We start from the raw sequence: 22,638 nt of genomic DNA on the forward strand, positions 1-22,638 counted from the left end.
TTTCAGGACAGGATTTACTCATGTTATTAACCTGTGAAAGTTCCTTTAACACAAGGGCAGGTGATACATGGGAATTATCACACACACTTAGCATTTACAGACAAGCATGCAGTCTCCTCCATGCTTTGACAAAGCAAAAGAGAAAAGCTTAAAGGTTAGCTTTATTTAGCTCTGTGAATAAAAAAATACTGACTTTTTTTTTTTTTTTGCAAAACTAAATGCTACATTTAGAGAATTCCTCAGCAGGACTGAACCACAGCTGGGGTGAAAGTACCTTGCAGCACATTCACAAGTACTTCATAAATAGGAAGCACTTAATTTGGTTTGAGAACTCAGTCCTCCTCTCATCTAGGACGAACATATTTGATGGGAATCCTAGGGCTTCAAGTGTCTGATCAGTTTTTCAGTGTTGCCAATTCACAGGCAAAACCCTGATATGAGGCATTTATAGCCCTATCCACTTCTTCACCCAGCTGCGTATTTTAGAAGAGAATTCAGTAAAGGACAAACATTAATTTTAGATGCACTTCAAACGGATGAGATCAGCTGGAGTCAGACAAGCAAGCAGAGTTTTGATCCTCTAAACTTTGTTTGAACTTTCACTCAAACCAAAATGCAACAGTATGTGCTGGGACACCAAGTCTCCCAAAGCTTCCTCACCATACTGAAGATACAGCAAGCAGATATCAATCTGCACCACTTTATGCAAATTGGGCTTTCCCAGGAAAGCACCATGCAGTTCCTCAGGTACCAGTTTAATACCCTGCTTTAGCACACTATAAAGCACAGAGAACACATTACAGGCATATTAATGCCACTGTTATCTCATGCTCTTCTTCCACACACTTCAAATTTTTATAAACAAAATGTATTAAAACCTTGCGAAAACAGTTCTTCATCTTCAATACATTGAAAAGAATTAACAATTTCATGCCTGTTCATCACAAAAGTAAATATTTATCTCTAATTTCTGGAAAAAAAAAACCAAGACAAACAGTTTGCAAAGGATCAAAGTAAAGGTGGTCCCAGTGCCAGAGCTGAAGTTCCAACCCAGGAAGATGAGATATGAGTTCACAGCAGGCCACAAATTCTGATATACATCTCTCCACTAAAAAAAGCCAGGCAAAAAATCTATTCTGATCCTTACTACTAGCCAGCCACTACAGAACAAGATTTTTATAACCTATTTCTATAATTTTTTGTGAACATTATGTGCTTTATAATCACAATGTCAGCTTTTATTCTCTCCTCTTCCTTCTGCTCTAAATGCTTTTTCTCCTGTGTCTGTCCCAAAAACTTCAGCAGCTTTTTCAGGTCAAAATATCTGTTGAAAGCAACAAGAAGAGCTCCATGAAATCAGCAAAAGCATGTTTAAATGATCCTAGAGAAATTTATGCCACACAATTTTACTTTGCAACACAGAAGTTTCAAAAATAACCAAAAATTCCTGAAGTCACTTGCTTCTCTCATCAAGTAACATCCATATCTAAATTCAAATCTGGAAACAGAAGTTTTCCTACAGAGAATGAGCCAGTTGGACCTTCTCAGGGTCAAAAACCTGAAATTACATCCTTTTGTGTTGTGCTTACAATTGTTACCATCCATCTCCTATGACGCCTGCAGGAAAACAGATATTCTCACTTTACCAAAGGTTTTCCAAGTTGCTTTGATACACAAGGATTTGACACAGATAAATACTATTCCAACAAAAAAAGCACCAGAATAAAGCTCCAGAGATCTAGATTCAGTTCCTAGACATCCAAAAGGCTTTCTGTGTAACCTCATTAGCTCAACTGAACATTTTGCTGCTGCAAGAGCTACTTTGGTAGCAGATCAAATATGAAAGGTTTATTGTTGCTGACATTTTATTTATGCCATTTCTTTTGAAATCCAGACCTTTCTCTTACTCTATTTGCTGTTTTTCAAGTACAGTGTTGTAACAGATGCTGTTAAAATAACAATGCAAACAATAATTGTGAACAGAAATCACTATTAAAAAAAATAAAAACACTGCTATGTATACATAAGGTAATCCTTAGCACTTAATAAAGTGTCCTAATATTTCATGTTCATTAACACATTTTATGATATTGTTTTCCTGGTATAATAGACAGAGAAGTCTTTCAAATAAACATGAGTTCATCTACATCTTCATGGTCCACTTGGCACTTAAGTTAGGAGTTGGACTTAATGATCTTGAGGGTCTTTTCCAACCTAAATGATTCTATGATTCTAAGTCCATGTAGTTTATAATAATACCAAGGTGAGACTCTCTTCTTCTACAGTCCAGCTCATGGCATAAATGTTTAAGCTGCTTGCCAATCAGCTCCTAAACTCCTGCTATTTACAGTGCAATGTTGTACAGTACATAGCTTCAAATTTTAACTTTTTTCTGAAGAAAAAAGTGCTGGTTTCAAGATACATCAACAAGAAGCTAGGCCATGAAACAGAAAGGCAAAAGAACTGGAACCAGCCTTAGTGGTATTGTGGTTACTTATAAAAACAATTCTTGGGTTTGCTTTTTGTGTGAGCTGGCAGAAGCAGGATGCAGGAAAAACCACAAAAACACAGACTAAATGCAATAACAAATTTATTCTCATTACCTGGCCAACTGTGGGAGGCCTGCAGCAGCTCCTGGGCAGAGACACACAAGTGGGGATGCAGACACTGCTGAGCTCAGTCCATGCCAGAGGATCACCCAGCCTGCTGCTTTCACCTGCATTTCAGGGGTTCACACAGGTGTAATCTACCACTCTGCTTTGGTCTTTGCTGCAGCAGGGGAGGGATCTCCAGCATGTATGATAGTGTGTCTCTATCACAGGCCTGTTATCTAAAAACAGATGTTTGACTTGTCCAACACAGAATGCCAAAAACTGCCAGTGTGATATATGTGAGTTTTGACACCTGAGCTGCACGTCACTTGACTGTGTTTCCAGTCCTTCTCACCAACCTTCTGCTATTTTCCCAAACATTTCCATGTATCACCAGAACTTACCTAATTTCACAAAACTCTCATTTAGGCATTCATTTCTAGCTGTGTTTATAGGTAAGTCTTCTTGAAGCCTCATATGACCACGCTGAATGCAAGCTATGGAAATTGGGGTTCAGTTGAAATCAATCATAGAATCATTGAGGTTGGAAAAGACCTCTAAGACTATTGAGCCCAGCCATGAATTCTGAGAACTGCCAAATCTGTCGTTTAACCATGTTCCCAAGGGCCATATCCACTCATTAGCTGAACACTTTTGGGGATGGCAACCCAGCCACTTCCCTGGGCAGCCTGTTCCAATGCCTGACTATCCTTTCAGTGTTTTTCCTAATATCCAAACCTTCCTATTGCAACTTGAGTCTGTTTCCTCTTGTCCTGTCACTGTTACCTGGGACATGAGACCAACCCACACCTGTCTACCACCTCCTTTGAGACAATTGTAAAGAGCAATATGTACTGCCATGAGACTTAAAATCATTTAATATATGCAACTGGTTAAGAAACTGTGGAAAGAAAATGATCAGCAGAGTGTTGTTAAAGTGAAAATGTGTTGTAAACTCAGGGCCCAGTGAAGACTCAGAAACTGAATCTGTGTCAACAATGTCATGCTAGTGTAAAAAAGAAAAATCCTCCAAAGTGGGGTGCCAGTAATCTCAGGACATAAAGGACAGTAATTTCATTCTGTTTAGTACTGATAAAAATTGTGATTTTGCATTCATTTTTATCATGCTTCAGGAGATGAATGCCATATTAGACAGTCCAATCAATGAGCAACAAAAAGGAAAAAAAACCCACTTTAGAAACTTAGTTCACTAGGAAAATCAGTGGATTTGAGCTCGCTGTTTCCAGGGGCAAAATCCCTGTAGTCTGGGTGGACCTGACAATCACCTTTCAACATCTAAAAAGTTATTCAAAGGTGATAGGAAACCACTCCTCTTGAAAGGTAAGAAGAAATCAACTTGTAGAATTTGTGAAGCTGCAAGAACAGAAGCAAAAGGAACAGTCAGCTTATGTCAAATATTTAGAAAAATCTAGGAAGAATGGTGAAGCACCATGAAGCCAGAATCTCCTGCAGGGAAGGATTAACACATAGCTCTGGCAAACCTCCTGTAGAGATGTTCCTTGTATGTTTGATGCTGTCTCAGAGCACACCAATGAATTACATGATCTCTGACCTTGCCCACAGTCCTATAATCCCATGAGCCAATACTGCTATTATTTCAAGAAAGGTTTAATAAATTCCTTGCACTACATTCTCTCCTAAGTCTCTTATGTTTACTTTTCTTCATTCTCTGTCTCTATACACAAGCAAAGACTGCTCCTCTTCTCCTCTGTAAACAGCTCTGCAACATCATGTGAGTGTGTGAGAAAGGTGCCAGACCCTCATTAATGAAACCACAAAGTCTCCAAGGCAGAGACTTAAACTCAGACAGAGAGTTGTGCCAAAGCATGGGATTTCAGCAGCTCATAAGACCTGCAATTCACTGAATTATCTAAATTCCTGTATCACCTGACTGAAGGCTTCTCTTTTGCCGTATGAACTCCAACAGAGAAAGGAAATGTGCTCTGGAAGAATTGTTTGATCATCAACAGTGAGGCCATAAAATACGTAAAAGAATCTACAGTTGCATTCTGATCACAAATGTTAGAATTGAGTAAGCTCTTTCAGAGGATTCATAGCAGTTTTAATTAAATAAAGCTAGCAACCTTGTTTTCTGTTTTGACTGTCACAATGAGGGGTCAGGTTGTGGTTGATTTTACAGTGTAATTAGACACCTTAGGGTCAAGTTTCAACACTTATAATTTACCTGAATGTCTCTACAAATAAAAAGCAGTGAAAATACGAATTTGATCTCCTTCACTCTTTTCTTCTTATTTTTCACCCCAGAAAAACTATAAAACTTTGGCAACTGCTAACGAGAAATTATGAGAGGACTCTAAGAAGTAATAAACAACACAGTGCCCACTGTAAATCCTGGAAGGCTTTTACATTTAAACACCTATTTATCATATGCTAGATTTCAAGAAGAAATTCAGCATAAAATTTTATCTTCTAAACATCAAAGGACATTACGATTACAAATATAACCCATTTCTTTTTAAAGTACTCTGTGGAGTACTAATGGCACCCTACCAGAGCAATATAAGAAACTGTCTGTATTTTTCTCTTTTAACCTCCAATTCCCCAAGCTCAGTAACTCTACTGAGAACATTTTCACACTTAATGGTTCTCAGAAAATAACAATATTTGATTTCAGCTGAACACTACAATACCATTTTAACTGAAATTACTTTTTGAAAACACTTTGGTCCTTTGAGGCTGCTTTTTTATCCTGAATATATAAGTAGAATATATATGATATTGTGTATTCTTGCTATATACATGTATATAGAAAGAAAATATCCCTGTTCTGAGTATATTGGGCTTGCATGGTAAGATTTTGGTAGCAGGTCAGTCTAGAGGTGGCTTCTTTGAGACACTTGTAGTGTAGCTTCCCCACATGTGACAGCCAACACCAGCCAGCTCCAAGAGAGACCTGCCACTGGTCAAGGTCGAGTCAATCAGTGACAGCAGCAGCACCTTTGGGATTATGTATTTAAGAAGTGCACAACAGAACTGCAGAAGGAGTGAAGAGCTGATAGTATGAGAGAGGAACAGCCCTGCAGACACCAAGGTCAGTGCAGAAGGAGGGGCAGGAGGTGATCCAGGTGCTGGAGCAGAGATTCCCCTGCAGCCCTCAGTGCAGCACATGGTGAGACAGCTGTGTCCCTGCAGCCCCTGCAGGACCCCACTCTGGAGTAGATGGGTGCCTCAAGAAAGCTGTGACCCCATGGGAAGCCAATGCTGGAGCAGGTTTGCTAGTAGGACTGATGATCCCACAGGGGACTCACACTGGAGCAGCCTGCCCCTGACAAGCTGCAGCCCGTGGGAAGCACCCACTGTGGAGCAGTTCATGGAGAAGTACAGCCCATGGGAAGGACTCATGTTGGAGAAGTTGTGGGAGGGACCCCACACTGGAGCAGGGGAAGAGTGTGAGGAGTCCTCCCCAGGAGGAGGAAAAAGCAGCAGAGACAACAAGTAGTAAACTAACTGCAGACCCCATTCCACATCCACCTGTGTGGCTCAGGGAGAGGAGGCAGAGAATTAGTGGGTAAAGTTGAGCCCAGGATGAAGGGAGGGGCAGGGAGAAGGTGTTCTAAGATTTGGGTTTATTTTTCACTGTCCTACCCTGTTATTAATTGGCAATCAAATTAATCTTCCTCAAGTCAGGTCTGTTTTGCCCATGATGGTAACTGGTGACCAAACTCTCCCTGTCCTTATCTCAACCCATGAGCTTTTTGTTATAGTCTCTCTGCCCTGTCCAGCTGAGAAGACATTAAAAAGTTTAATGTGCTAAAAGACATTAAAAAGTTTATTATTTTTTGAAAATCTCTTTTCACTTTCTCAGTTTCAATGAAGAAAAAAATTTATGCTTAAGTAACAGCTTTCAGACTATGAAGCAGAAAGATTTTTGGCTTTGTACCTAGGCCATGTCTTTTAGCTTGGAATGTTTGTACTGCAAAATCTAGCCGAAGTCCACTTCATCATTAGCATAGGAAGATTACTTAAATTATTAAAACCCTAAACAGACACTATGGTTTTTTGCATAAGATACTTATAAGATCTTTAAAGACACCAAACTATTTGTACTTCAGCAGAACCTGACAGCCTGATCAATTTCAGTCTTTGCAAATCACCTTCTTAATCTCTTAGTTTCCAAGCAAACTGGAGATAATAATACCACCTCCTTCAAAAGAGGGAGTATCTAAAGATTAGTTAGGCATTATATAATGCATCACATTTGGCACATTAAAATTATTTTCAGGTTCCTTTGATGATTTATGCTTCCTACCTGACGCCACGTGTTCCCACAGTCAGATGTTATGTACATCTCTTCTTTATACTCAACCAGCTGGGAGCCCAGGTTACCTGTCACAAAAGAGGAGAAAACAAAGGTTGCATCCACATGAGCAAGAGAGATTGGATCTAGTCCTGATGCCAGTCAGAGCAAGAAGTTTCCAGATCAAAGCAAGACCTAAACTCAGGTGAACAGGCTTACTTCATTTCTGGTAAAACCAGCAAAATCCTTAAAAACAAATTTGCACAATTTCAAAGCCTTCCTTTCCATTGAATGGTTGCCCATAAGTGGAAGCAATGAGGTTTGATTCTAATACTGAAATGCAGAAATCAGACCAACATTTTAGTTTTATTCCTGCATGCTGAAAAATTGTTATAGAAAACCACATATTTCAGATGTAAGTATGAAACATCCATGAACTCAGAAGCTTTAATCTTATTCCCATTCTATAAAGTTATTCACATTGAACTTGAACTGCTCAAATGAAATATTTTATCTGTAAGACTTGATGAAGTGGTAGCAAAATCTAGAATCTGGTGAAATATACAAAATGAGAAGAGGGGACAGGGATTTTGGAAAATAGTGTAAATACAAAAGAATTCAAGGCAGAATTACTTGATTTACCTAAATATTGACCAGGAAGCTACTGAATATTTTGACAAAAAGCACTGAGGAGAATTCAGATTGATGCAAAGCAAACAGACAGCTTAAACTTGGGGAAGATGATAGCAGATGCAGTCCCAAATGCAGAGATCGCCATCTTTTAGCATACAGTGTTTCAAATAACAAGCTATTAAACCACCAGGCAGTTTTCAGTGTTCTAGGGGAGAATCAATAATGGCACAGTATTCCTTCTAAATGATATCCTCCAGGGCATTTTGACTTAAATATATGGTTTACATGTTTTACAGCAGAAATAAGATGAAAATTATTAAATCCTCTTAAGCAGAAGAGGCGATGAAAGAAAACACTTGAGATTAGGATAGCAGTATGAAATATCACTTATGTGTTGTATAAATAGATGTTTTTAACCACTAAACCAGATCTGTTTATGCAGAGTGTGTTCACTAGTGCTGAAAGGTTCCCAAGAGGAATGACAGCACCCACTGCCCAAAATACACACTCCATTTAGACCATCAAGGTTGCACGTGCTCCACTCTTTAATGGTATAACTCCACATCATTTGAACTAAAATACATCCTGGACAGGGTTGGGATATTTATATTGAATCAGGGAATTTATAGGAGTCAGTTAATTCCTTTCCATTGCATCTAACATTTCAGATGACATTTCCCTTTCTTGGGCTTTTCTTGGGTTTTCATCTTTCCAATGCACTGCACACTCTCTCATCAGGTAATCCAGTACAGATTTAGTTGGTCATGCTATTAAAAAAACTAAAAAAAAGACTCTATTCCTGCAGGTAATGAGATTTGGCAAGGTATTGATGAAGGTGATAATGGACTGACCACCTAGTAAAGAATCAAACTCACATGGATGAAGTAGATGCAAATGTGCCAAAACCAGCTTAGACTCCAAGAGCAGGGATGACCCATATGAGTGCTATGGGATGTGAGAGCAGTTTGGCTGAGTGGGAAGGAAAGAGAAGCATAACTCTGGAGTGAGCAGGCCCAATTCTTGCCCTGCAAACATCATCTTCACAAAACAGTCCAGCCCTAATTGAGCACAGAGGCTGGGGAGCTGGTCTGGCAGCACATGGGCTCACCTTCCCAACACTCTGCCTGCTTGGTCCAAGCAGCCAGGGTGGCATGGGCCATCACATGGATTCATTTTTAATGTGGGTTATCATTTTTACAGAAGGCTGTCTAGCTTTAGGGCTCTAGTGACACCAGCGATCCAAATGACACCACCGTGACAGAAATGACAGAAAGCTAAAAGTACACCACCAGTGCTAAGAATAAAAGACCATAGGCTTAATAAAAGGTTAATTTTTTTTCAAGAACAGATTCAAACTTTGGTTTTGTTCTGTCCAGTAATCCTCAGAACTTTTTTTTTTTTGTTTTGTTTACAGTCATGTTGCATTCATTTAGGCAGATCTTCCCATATAAAAGAGAAAAAAAGCCAACAACTAAACATTTTTAATTCATAGAGTATGTTGAGTTGGAAGAGACCCATGAGGATCATCAAGTCCAATTCCTGGCTGTACACAGGACATCCCCAAGAATCACACCATGTGCCTGACAGTGTTGTCCAGAAGCTTCTTGAACTCTGTCAGGCTTGGTGCTGTGACCACACCCCTGGGGATCCTGTTCCAGTGCCCAACCACTTTCTGGGTGAAAAACACTTTCCTGATATCTAACCTACACCTCCCATGAATATCACCCAATAAAGGAGTTCCAAAAAGAAGGCTTCACACATTAATTCAGTCATATTTTCTCCCCAAATACAGCTTTAAGATTAATCTGATCACCAGAAGGAGACATGAATGAGAAATCACCTTCTCAGGGCTGAAGGAAGGGAGGGAAGATTTGATTCATTGCTTATACAATATACATTTCTTTTGCAATTCTTTCCTCTGTTTTAATTTTCACTGGCATATCATCTGCATATGGGCATATTCTTGTGCTTCTGCAGTTAATCACAGAATGTTTTCTATAGCACAGCTGAGAATAGAAATATTTATTTGCCTGCTAGAATCTAAAGTACTGCTGTCAGTCTATACCTTTCTTTAAACAGATGATTTCATGAATGTAGTGTTCATTTTGCTGCTGGATAAATGCTGTTTATTCTACCTCTTTCACCACTTACCTAAATCTACTTGCATGAGTAGGTCTTTATTTTGAGCATGGCTAGGGATCTGCACTTTAACAAATAAAGTGCTAAACTGTCTTGCTAATGGAAAATTAGTCTGTAAACTAAACAGCATCTACTTGTGCTTCATTAAAAAGCCTTTTCTATCCAGCTGATATGGTAATGACATTAGCAACAGTGTTGTAATTGCAGCTCTGTTAAATAACAGACCTGACTTCTAGTTCTGGTTTTACCTTTGCTGTCTTTTCTTGGTAAAAGAGCAAAAGCAGTTGGTGGGCTCAGTTATGATTCCAGAGACTTGTCATTCTGCCTAAACCACAACTGATGCCAGCAGGAGCAGAATCTGGGATGCTGCTTTGGGAAAAAGGACTTTAGTGATGTTTGACCTTTGAAAACAGTCCATTCATGGGCCAAGGGTGGAAGCCCAGGAGTGGTGCATGCAGGACCTGCTGATTGCTGACACAATATTTAATTGTGTCATTAATGAAGTCTGTAATTTTCAGTACTTCCAGATTTTTTGGGACACACAATTATATTACATAATTTTGCAAACTTTGTAAAATCAAGTGTTCAAGCACAAGCAAAAGGAAACATTTTGGCCTACATTTTTGAGGTTTTGATTAAGGATAGTCATTTTTAATTTCTGTTACTTGCATTCTTAGAAACCTTTTCAAACTGTGTTTTGGGATACAGTAAGTATCCCAAATGGCTTTTTCACTTGTCCTGAGTAAAGGCTGAGTTTAAGTAACTTTGTAAAATCACACCTTCCATCCTTCCAGGGGCAACAGTACCAAAAACTAGAACACAGAGTTGAATTACTGTTCAGCATAGCTCTCTAAGCTTTCTGCAACTTTGCACATGACAGTTAAGCAGCTGGTGGCACAGGGATGTGAAAGAAAGCAATGTATTCCAGTGATGTCTGGTGGCAGCCAAGCTCTCTGGAAAGGTGGTATAGCTCCGAGAAACAATTACAGATCTCAAGAGAGTCAGGCATTTCAGCAGGATCTTACTGGGTCACAAAAAATGTGAATGATTACTTCATTTAAAATTTACCATCAATTTACATGTTTTAAATGCTACTTATCACTGTGTTTACCCATATTTTTATATGTGACTTCAGACATGTTTAGAGTAAGAAGAAATAATCCCCACATGCAGCACTTAGATAATCCTTCTAACATGGAAAATCTTTTCCAGTCACTTAAATTTAGCATACAGGAAGACACCTACTCCAAAAAAGAGAGATGTGCCTTGCCTGGATTACTGGTAATTAATACAGTCGTAACATCCCTTCAGGCCATGCAAAATAAGTTAAAATTTCATGGTTTGTAAGCCTGTAGTCACAGTGTAGAACAAACATACAACCAATTTGTATTTAAATCTCTCAGACACACAGCTTTTGCCTGGCAAGCTGAAGATGTGCTCAGATGAGGGAGTGGGGAATCAGAATTGAGGAAGATAACAAAAATGTAAAGAAATTTCAGGATGTTCACTCCAAAATGTACTGGGAAATGCTCAATCATCTCCCTGTTCCCTTAGCCTTTTTTATAGAGGCATCCTAGTATGCTACTTCTGTAAAACATGATAGAAATCCATCACAATGTATGCAATTATATTTGGGCCTGTTATGACAAAAAGTAAACAGAACTTTTCCAGCACTGCCTCAATTTGTGTGAATGTGCAGAGTTTACTGCTTGCTTGATTTGCCATCTGGATTGGAAGCTAAGCAGGCAATTATTGTAAACTAGCACCTGAAAAAGCTACACTTCTCTAAACATTTTTCATAGAAAAGTCCTTCACAAGTTTATAGTAAAAATTTACACATCAATTGACACACATTTCATAGCTGATGCTGCGAGAAATAGAAGTTGTTGCCAAGATTAAAATGCACAAAAATCAAATGTAAATGCAAAATCCTATTGCATTTCTTAAAGAGAGGAAAGCAGTTATTTAAAAGACCACTTTCATATGCAGCAATAAAATTTAATATTCTGTCTGCACAATTTATATATAGACATAAGCTAAAAATATGCATTCCTGAGAACTAGCTATGCAATCTTAATAGAGTAGAATTTTTCTTTGTAAATATGAGTTTTAAAAGATGCAATTTTAACATTCTATTACTGTATTTTCCCATATTTTCTAGGTGTTAATGTTGTTCACCATTTAATTATTCCCTTTTTAAAATTAAAACAATATTCAGAAGTCTCTTATCTCTGATTTTTCAAGCATTTTGCATATCAAAACTGTCCTTAAGTCACAGAATAGCTCTTCCATTACCACAAGCAGCTGTGCTGTATAAGCTTCCTAGAAAGAAGCCAAAATCCACATTAAAGGGATGTTTTTTTCTTTTTTTTTTTTCTTTTTCTTTTTGATCAATAGGGTTCTTATGGTTAGAAACCATATTTCCAGTTCTTATTCACTTGCTTGCACCACTTGTTTCTACCCTGTGGTTACACTTCCATGGAAAAAAAAATCATATTCTTTATTGTACTTTATTTTTCCAGCTAATGTGGTTTTCTTGTAAATATTCTCTATTTCCATCAACAGCCAAGGAGGTCTTCTCAGCATCTGCTCACTGGTCCTGAAAATTGATTATCAGAATTGTACACAGTCTTATTAGTAATGTCACTGTACAATATTTTGCCAGAGTATTAATATTTTTCTCTCTCTGTTGGCGATTATTTACTTATTTCACCCTCAGAATAATTTTGCTTTTTACAGCACAAGGCACTGATGGTTCCTAGACCTGCTGTGATCAACTGACATTCACGGATCTTTATCATCTTCAGGCATTTCCAGGAGATGTGCTCTCCCTAAATCTAACAGGAAAATTCCAACACTGTGTGATGTGGCACAAATAATCTGATTTCTGTATGTCCTGTAAGAACAGTTCTGTTGATTTGTATAGGATTATCAGTTTCAAGGATCAGGCCAAAGGACATTCAACCTCACTCTGTGTAAGGTATTTCTGATAAGAAGTGTAAGTTTTCAAGGGTATCAGGTTTGCCAGATAAGACTGAACATATGCACTGAATCCACATGACCTGGGCATCCAAATAATGTAAATGCATGTCAAAATCACAGTTGATTCAGGTCATCTCTAGGCAAGGGGATGCAGCTGCTCTATAAGACTTTAAAGGCTCCAAAGTAGATCCCTTTGCTGTTTTCAGCTACATGACTTTCTACCAGAAAAAGGATACATTGCCCTACTCTTGGGCAAGTTTTCCTCACTTTCACACCATCCCTCACAGTTTTTAGGCAGCTAAAAGCAAAGTGGCTTGCAGCTACAAGCAAAGGTGCCTCGTACCATTCCCATCACATTATTGCTTGCTCCACAAGCAAGTCAAATGTAATATATTAGTCCAGTTCTTAATGATATCTGGATGTTATCAAAACCCCTCCCTCCTGATCATGTTGAGGAAATCTGTTGACAAGTTCTCTAGCCAGCAGAGTAAGACAATGTCACAGTGCTAAAATGTCACCCCATTCTGGAAAGGAATTAAGGGCAAAATGCCCTTCTACAACCTGCCTTCCCTAATGTCATATAAGAGAACAGTGCATTTAAAAAACATCTACAAACCCCAATCAAAAGAAAACAACTCAACATCTCAACAAATATCTGTTCAACACATCAGATTATAGTGCAAAGAGAAAGAAAAATGAAATAAGAATAATTAAATTAAAAATAATTAAATCTCACTGCCTAATTTGCTACTGGAAGGCATTTAGGCACGATATGATGAGGCTAAAATTAAGAACCTAGATTTCATGTGCCTTTATGTAAAGAGAAGACACCTGAAATGGAAGCTATTTTTGAAACATTTAAATTCATAAAGTTTGACCTGAATACATATTAGAAATCTATCTACAAGGGCAGTGCATAAATTCTTAGTCTCATTTGTATCAATAAAAACACAGCAGCATTTCACCAGGTAGGTCTGTCTCCAGTAAAATACTTTAAATTCCCTTTACACAACAGAGAAACTTGAAATCCTCAGTTATATTGAAGATTGCCAGTACTGGCAGCTGTCATTCTCTTTAAACACCAAATATTCTCACCTTGACATTCTCAGGAAGCTTTCAACTTGGTAAGCAGTTTATAAGAGACTAGTGTAAGATAAAGTAGAAGCCATTATTCATTAAAAACAGATACACTTTTATGAAAAGAGAAGCATACATGTGTGTGTTTCACCTAAACATAATCCATAGCATAAGAATAAAATAATGCAGTTTAAAAAAGCTCTTAGAATACTTAACATTTAGACAACTTGAAACAAATAAACAGAAGATTAAATGAAATGAATACATGGATCACAAAGATACAAAGCAAAAGTAAGTTATGTGAATATTTTTCCTGGTGAGTGCTCAACACTCCATTGAAATTTCCTTTATTAAATGCCACTTCACAGTGACATGACTCCATTTGTGTGCTATAATGGAGAAGCCACAACCAGCAGTGTTCCTAAGACAGAGAAACATTTGCCTCTTTCAATTCATCTCTCATTAGGCAGAAAGGAATTAATAAAAATTACGAGACAAATTATCTGTGTCCAGGCTTAAAGAACAAAGACTTGACCACTGTTTCCATCAGTTTTACTGGGTTATTCATGATGCTGGAGGACCTACATACCACTTCCAGAGAAAAAGAATGCAGGATATGTCCTTCAGCCACCATCACACCTCCACACCACACTGATGGGGAAGGAGGTACTGCACAGCACAGCAAAGCATGATGTGTCCAGGTCATTTACACAGATCTGAGAAGACACAACTCTGGGCCTTCAATTAACTTATATTAAATTGCTTGATCTAAAGGTTCCACAAAGGACTATTCTGCAGGAAAGTCTTATTCTGGCAATGTTTATAGCACGGTATTCTGACAAACCCAAAGTCTAGATGTACAAAGGACCCCTGACACATTTGAGGTCTCAGAAAATAGTGTCATGCCCTTACCTGCCCCCATGATGAGCCCTGGAGCAGTGTCCTTGGTGTGCACTGTTCCTGACACATAGGGATTGTCTGCCCACCGGAGATGGAGGTGAAGGTAGCAATCAGGCTAGTGGGGCAAGAAGAGAACAGGATTTAAAAATCACTGCTACCAGTTAGGCTCCTACAATAATGAAAGCCCAGTCAGAGCAGCTTTAGCAAAATCTCCACAGAGAAGAAGAATGGCTGTTTACCATGGAGCCAAATTCCAGTCTGAAGTATCAGTCTTCACTTTCTAACAAGAAACTCTGATGATGTCTGCATAGTGTGCCACTGTCTCAACAAAACATTTCCAGACTCGGAGAAGTCAGCATTATTATATAAAATCCCCTTCTGACAGAATAATTGCTTAAAAATGCTAGCTAACAGCAACAAGTATTGCATGTTTGCTGGTCCCAAGTAAATGGTAAAATTATGATTGAAAACAACTGTTTGGACTGAAATGCCTTTTTTAGTAAAAAAAGTGGTATGAAAAATAGCGTAACGACTTTTGGACACACCATGTCTCCTTGCTAAGCAACTTAATGCTGCTTGCCCTTTGTGCAGTGGCACTCAAAGGTCACACTGTTCACAGGATTGTGACCAGGAGCTTGACCAGGAGCTGCTGCCACTGCCATCACCCCCCTCATCTCTGATCTGCATCAGCCCTGCAGGCTGGAACCTTGGAGCACAGGCTTGAACTCTTCAAAAGGGAACCAGCAGCTCCAGCCCTCCACTTCTGCTGTGTGGAGAGGGAATAAAGCTCTGGCAGTGGCAGGACTACAAGCATTTATTTTGCCCACCAATGCAGAGCTTTGAGTCCCCAGGAGCAGAGAGTCAGTGAGAAAAACACAAGGCTTTCAGTACAGCCTTGCACATATCAAAATACTATGGGCACTTGGGGCATCTAAACAAACAGAAATAATATCATCTCACAAAACCAAAGGATTTTTTTAATGTAAGTTACTGTGGTATTTATTTTCAAGCAACTGCCAGGAGTTCCCTTTAACAGGGAGCCAAGGGTTACCTTGGTTTACTATGAAACAAACATGTGAAAGATGAAAAGAGAAAAATTATTGGTAATCACTGTTTGACTCATGATGTGCCCCTTATATCCAGACACAAATGACTGTTGTCATGATTATTCTGAACTGGGTTGTGTGGTTGGAACACAAGAAATGTGTCCTCTTTGTGTCAAAGTGATCTCAAATACGAAATGCAGTGCAACAGAAAGCCCTGACTACTCGCTCTACACCATGACTGGACTAATAGCCTGTGAAACCACAGCTCATGCAATGCAAGGAGATTTGCCTGCTAGTTTGGCTGGTAAGTTCAGCACAGAACTCTCAGGCTGTTGGAAGTACTGCACATCCTACCATACAGATAATTCTTGCACACTTCAGAGAGAAGATACACCAAAAAAGAGCCACTTACAGGTTTGCAGTTGGTTGGTTTGCCGTTCATATCGATGTCTGGAGGGTTTAGAAAATCCCAGTCACGGCCTTTGTTGTAGGTTATCAGAGTTGTAACTTTCCCATCAATTTTCTGGTTGGCCAAAAACACTCCTTTTACACCTCTGACCTGAAGCATAGAGAAGAGGAGTTAATATCCAGCACATACACATTTTTTTCAACAAGGATTATCCCTGATTAGCTGCTCTTTTGTGGCTCTGAACTGTGTATCTCAGGTAGCTTCTCCTGGAAACTGAATGGAAAGTGGATGATACCTTAAAAAAAATATGAGGAAGGCAAAAAGATAAGAGGAAAGGGAGAAAGGGGGAAGCTGAGGATAATTACAAACGGATTCTTATTTCTAAATGTATTTAAAAAGGATATGCAGTTCTCTCCAAGTCAGCAGGCTAATCAAATTACATGTTTAATATAGCAAAATGTAATAGTTTATATAGCAAACTACAGGAATGATGATAGCATGGCCCCACTGTAAAAATTACAGCTCTGCATTTTCTTTAAATGTGGACATCTTTAAAATGCTATTCTGCAAATGATGTAAGCAATTTTTAACAACCATCTAACTTCTACACTGAAGTTCTGTGCCCACATCATATGAATATCACACAAATAGGTTCCAATAACACAATACAGTATCATGTCCCTTAAAATAACACTGAATTAGGAAGCACAATTATCCTTTACAGGAAATAAATACAGGCAGATCACCTCAGGAAGAAACATTAATGTTGAATCATCCTCTCAAGCACCTGAAATGCTTCTACACTCCAGTTAGCCACCCTTCACCTGTTTAACCTCTAGAGAAAATATAATTTTAAAAAATACCCTCTTCTCTTGGGCTGTTATTTTATTTCAAAACGATCTGTAATAGAAAATTATTACAATTCAAAGTGTTAAAGTTAATGGGCATAATTTCAGAAGCAACCTGACAGTAATTATATGTTAATATGTTTAGTTCTAGCCCTAACATTTATGTTATTAACATATTAGCATATATTCCACCCAAGGGCATGAGATAAGATCTTCTATTAAAAGTGAAGGTTTCCTTAAGAGTGCTCTTGTTTCTCTTGCCATCATTTATGAGATTTCCTGAATTTTTGAAAAACATATACAAACAAGGACAAGATATACAAACTGATACACATTTCCAGCACAGCATAGCTTGCTCATCTCCTTGGGTGCTGACACTTAACAAAACTGAAACATTAATTACAAACAAATGCACAGGATAGCCAGCTCTTTGAATGATCAGGAATATTTGCCTCCTGATAACAGAATGCATTCCTGAACTTTTATTTTTCATTTGAAATATTTACTGTTCCCTTCTTTCTCCAACTACGTTATTAACTCCATTTAACATTCATTTTGCAGAAGTCTGCATTGGAGGTGAAAAGAAGGCATCCCTACCAGAAGGCAACAGATTTGACACTCACTGTTTATAAATATGGGAAGGAACTGACCCAAATCTATAGAGAATAAGAATGTTCTGCTGGTTATGGTAACAGCCTAGAACATGGAAATATATTGAAGTTTATATAAAAAAATTCTGTATAGACATTTAAATACCCTGCTCTCTCACGAGCTCCTTCTTTCTTAAGTCCTATGCATATGAGGTTGGGTTACTTATTGGGGATGCTGAAAGCTCAGAACCACCTCCAAGTCAAACACACCAGCAAAGTCAACTACTTTGCAGTGCAGGTGAGAAAAGGAAAGGAAGGAAGAAATGATGAACCTGCTTTCTCTGCTTTCAAAGCAGTTTAATATTGCTGGGGCTGTTTTACATATCCTACCTTCGAGAGACAGCTCAGCCATGAACAGCCTGGTAGTTCTAATATTTACGTGGCAAGGCAGACTTGGGTAAAATTTCTGTGCATGGCTTTCTTCCAGTGAACACAATATTAAATATTTAAACAATAATTAGATCAGGGACTGCAACTGAGGTTTTCCTCTTCATTTGTGGATGGCAAAACCACTGCTGCATCATGAATATTTTTGTTTCTCCTCTCTTTCCTCTCCCCACCCCCTCATTTAATGAATATTTAATCATTGCATATAATCATCAAATGGGAGTCAGGCTAAAATTTTTCTCCATCACTACTCCTATGTCTAGTCTAACCAAGCCCTAGGGTATCTTCTCCTATTTAGAATATGGTACATAAGTGTTTGAATCTATCAAAAATTGAAAGGTTATGAAAACATTTCTTCCAGTGTCTCAGTTAACTTTTCTCACTGCTGCTTTAAAAGATAAAAGCTGACCAGCACTTCACAGCAGTTGTATTTTGAATGAAAGGCATAAACCCTGCTTGTAATCATAAATAGGTTTCAGGCATCTATCTTCAGAGCAAGTTCAGAAATATCATGTTTGGAGTGGTGCATTAGCCTAAAACCCAATAAGTAATACAAAATTATGTTGTGTGGAAAATGGCATCTTTAAAACATCCCACCTCTGCTGTGGCATTTTCCACTTCATTTGTCCTGTGGCCAATACAAATACACACCTGACTCTGTGAATACTGGAAATGAAGGGTGTCAGATCTACCTTCTGCATTAGACTGTGATGCCAAGGCACCCAGATTCTTTTGTACATTCTACTCCTTGACTTAGTTCCCTAATCTAAAATTGCAAGATAAGTATCTTTCTATCATAAGGGAAAAGATTCACATTAAAAATAAGTTGCTATGGAAAAGAAGACATTTTAACACTGTGCAGTGCTCAGTTATTCTGATGCACTGCAGTCCAGCAGCCACTCAAGACAGCTGAACATGAGGAAATTCAAAGCACCTTTCCATTGATTTTCTTTGAACTTCTAGCTTAGTTCTCAGAGTACCTCTTTTCTTAAACAGTTCAGGGGATAGTTGTTCCCCACTACTCTTAGAAAAGCACTTTGTACCTTATAAACTTATTTTCTGAGAAGATTTTCTGCTGTGACATATTAATTGCTGATTTTTACATTTCTGATTTTCCATCCCAACGATATTCTGTCTAGCTGGTAGCAAGAAGCACAGTTCAGATGGTCCCACAGTGTTTACTAGCAGCAGTTACTGAAATACAGAAACTACTGCTATATAATATATGTTTGGGACTAAAATTTAAATATATACAGTTTGTTGTTTGGGGAAAAAAGGCATGAAGAAAGTGAACTGCAACTTGTGTAGCTCTACAAGGAGTCACAGCAGGAAGCAATGTAGAAGAACTACATTAGTATGCCCACTCTGTAAATATGCCTATGTTAAATTTGTGACTCCTTCACACTGGCAGCACTTGATACAATTTCAAGTACATGCTGCTTATGTACAGTCACATAATTCAAGGGCATGCTTCTTTTGGACAGTCACTTAATGTTTGGGTTTTTTTCCCCTCCTTTGAATGAGTATTTGGAAATTATTCCCTTTTACATGTGCAACACGAAATGAAATATGGCGCAAAAAAAGATAAAGCATATAAAAGAAAATGAATACAGACAGGCAGACACCTATTAAAGATTTTATAGCAGATGCAGAAGTAAAAGATGAAGTGGAGTCAGCTGAAGATAACGAAGATGAACAGTACAAATTTTAAGGAGAATTATATACTGGCAGAAAGAGAAATTTTCCACCACTGAGGACTATCTCTGTGCTGCACTGAAGACTCCTCTTCCCAAGATGAGATATTTGCATTAAAATGCCCAAAAAACAAAACCTCAAGGGCTGCAATATGTGTTTTATTTATTAGCCATTTTATACTGAGTAAACAACCCACACATTATGAGCACTTGATCCCATTCTAGTAAACAAGATGAACACTAATTATTTATCGTGCAAGCTATCTGGAAGCTGTCAGTGCTCTCCTATAAAGCAATTCAATTTCAAAAATAGCTTTAAAAAATGGAATTGTTTGGCTCTGTGTGTATTCTCCTTATCATGTGTATATTTTCTTTTTAATGTAACCCTACAAATTGATCCAGTACACAATAATCTAGGATTGCATTATCTAATATGCCCTCAGTAACACTGGGAAATTATGAAACAATCAGTGTAACTGAATTAAGTTAATAATTCTTGTAGACAAAAGGACAGCCAGGGGTAGCATCTCTGTACAATTTATCTGAAATTACATGCTACAGGTGATGCAAGAAGTGGAGATTGCACCTGACTGCCTTTTAGCTTTGCATCCCACAGGGGTGACCAAGAGTAAAACACTGCAAACTAATGCTGTCAATAAATCTCCCTGTGGGAACGTGGCTACACACAACATGTAGCTTCACTCATTAGGAAGCCTCATTTCTAAAAAGGTAGAGCCTAGAAAATAATCACTGGTAATGAGAGACCTTTCTGTTTTACTAGAGCCATTTAGAAGGAAAAAGCTAATGAAAGATGGAGATAAGGAGGAAGAAAACACTATCATTTTCCCCCACCAAGAAGAGGCTAATTACAGCCATTTAACAGCTCTGTCAGTGTGTGCCTTGTATCCAGAATTAGAACAAACCTTTGCCAAAGGAGTCTGGTGCACCTTTAAAGTTTTGGAGTTTTTTAAATTAACACCAGGCAAATTACAGTGTAACAGGGGATAAACTGAGTCAGACCAAAGTTCCATCAGTTTAATGTTCTGATAATAGCCAGAAAGAGCAGAACCAGAGCAAATGTATACATTATTACATTGAAATTGATTACATTGAAATTCCATTCCCTAAACAGGAATGGAATTGATCACAGTCTGTGATACTCCTCCAAAACACTATAGTCTTTTATTTTGCCAAGTGCACTGATGTTAAAATACAAGATAGATTTGTTTACAGGAGGGTTTGTCTCAGAGAAAATGCTCTTGGCACAACACACATACTGAAAGCAAGTGGATTTGCTGTCCAATATCTAATTTTGTTGGCTCTTCGCCTTTCAGAGCTGACACAACCTAGCACAAGGCTTGCAGGATTACTATTTAAAACCCCTCTGGCTAAAAGATGTCCTGTTCTAAGTCAGGAAATGCACCAGAGTCACCTACAGGATAAAAGCTGTGCATAGGCAGATACATAACTTCTCCCTTCAACAATAAATTTTGCTGCCAGCTTCACTTTTCAATATCTCAACAAAAAAACTTAGCAAGTTTTGGATTTGCACATCCATATAACCCCATCCCAAGAATCTAGATGTTACACAACACCTTAGTAGGGCAAGAGGGAAACATGTAAGTAGTAACAATTTGCTATAAAAAAACCAGAAATCATAGACATTTTACATTAAATATAACTGTGAAAATACATTAATTTAAAATTAATTATACTCATAATCAAAAAAAAACTCTCCACACAGACTACACACGATAGAAATTATAAAGATCTACCTCCAGAATATCTATCAGGACATTCTCTTCTGGCTGCTTTGTGCTCCTGACGTTCTCCAGCAAGATGGAGTAGTAAACACCTTGTGGGTCAGACTGGTACAGGTTGTATGTGTCTGTCTGGTACCACTCCTGTACAGCCACAAACACCTGGTTTTCATCTGTGCTGATTATCTGTAAATCCTGCAGGAAAATAAGATACATAATGACTAGCTTTTTACATCATTTCTATTTTACAAACAATAAATTGTTCGGGGGAGTTTAATACTGGGGGTAGGGGAAACATCTGAATGTTTAATAACAATGATCTCCCAATATAATACTAATCAGCATCTTTTATCCCACTGCTCCTAGGTGGTTCCTCACTGCCTTCTGACTGCAGTGTAATCCAGCTTAGTGAAGAAAAAAATTGTGAATGTGCAATAGCTGGAATCTGCTTTGGCTTTAGCAGGAAATGACTTGACTTCTTGAAAGGAAAAAAAGAGAAAGGAAAAAAAAAGAAGTAACTGACTTTCCAAGGTCTGGATAAGAATCAAGGGAAGACTGAAACAACATTAACAAAGCTAATCTAAAAAATACTCTTCAAGTAATAAGAGAAACGAAAATCAAGTAAAAGATAGCATAGCACAGAGGATCAGATATAATTTACAGCAGTTCACATAGGAATTAGTACTTACAATGCACACAGCTCATGTGTATTACAGTAGATAACATTAATTTTTCTATCTATGTCTACAGAACCACTAAAATATTCAACAGTTATAACACGAGAGTCAACATTCTGCATTCATTTCCCAAGAATTTCAAGCATGGATATTACTATTGCTTGCTTTCAGTTTTCCCAGCTTCTTCACTCCAAATGTCTCAGACCAAAAAAAAAAAAAAAGCACAGCTGGGGAATATAATTTAACACTAATATTAAATAGGAGAAATAAATCAGGAAGTAGCAAGACAGAACTAAGCTTAGGAAACAGAATAAAGGGACATGACTTTGCAACAGGATATGGCAGCATGAAGGCAGATGTTGGGGCTATGTAGGAAATGACATCAAGTCACAGAGACTTAAAGCTTGTAAACTCTTCATGACCTTGGTACTTAACTGGGACACTGTATCCAGCTCTGGTCACCTTGTAACTGGAAAAACACTAAGGCAATTGAGTGAATATTAAATAAAGCTACCAAAATGTCAAGAGAATATGAATTTGGTGTGAATTGGCTTTAAAAAAAATCC

At 38.1% G+C, this 22,638-nt stretch overlaps 1 protein-coding gene across 1 annotated transcript in view; it reads right to left on the bottom strand.

Moving 5' to 3' along the window:
* The window catches only part of SORCS2 (sortilin related VPS10 domain containing receptor 2), a 528,344-nt gene that overhangs the window by 59,353 nt on the left and 446,353 nt on the right, over positions 1–22,638 (bottom strand). Inside the window, exons 9-12 of the mRNA XM_085059750.1 lie at positions 21,411–21,590; positions 16,060–16,206; positions 14,614–14,716; positions 6,883–6,959 (exon numbers count right to left, since the gene is read on the bottom strand). Of these exons, the coding sequence (XP_084915876.1) occupies positions 6,883–6,959; positions 14,614–14,716; positions 16,060–16,206; positions 21,411–21,590 (507 nt within the window). The remainder of the gene's footprint in view (positions 1–6,882; positions 6,960–14,613; positions 14,717–16,059; positions 16,207–21,410; positions 21,591–22,638) is intronic.

Source organism: Lichenostomus cassidix, chromosome 4 (assembly GCF_008360975.1).
Source record: "Lichenostomus cassidix isolate B80296 chromosome 4, HeHo_3.0, whole genome shotgun sequence".
Classification (NCBI taxonomy): domain Eukaryota; kingdom Metazoa; phylum Chordata; class Aves; order Passeriformes; family Meliphagidae; genus Lichenostomus; species Lichenostomus cassidix.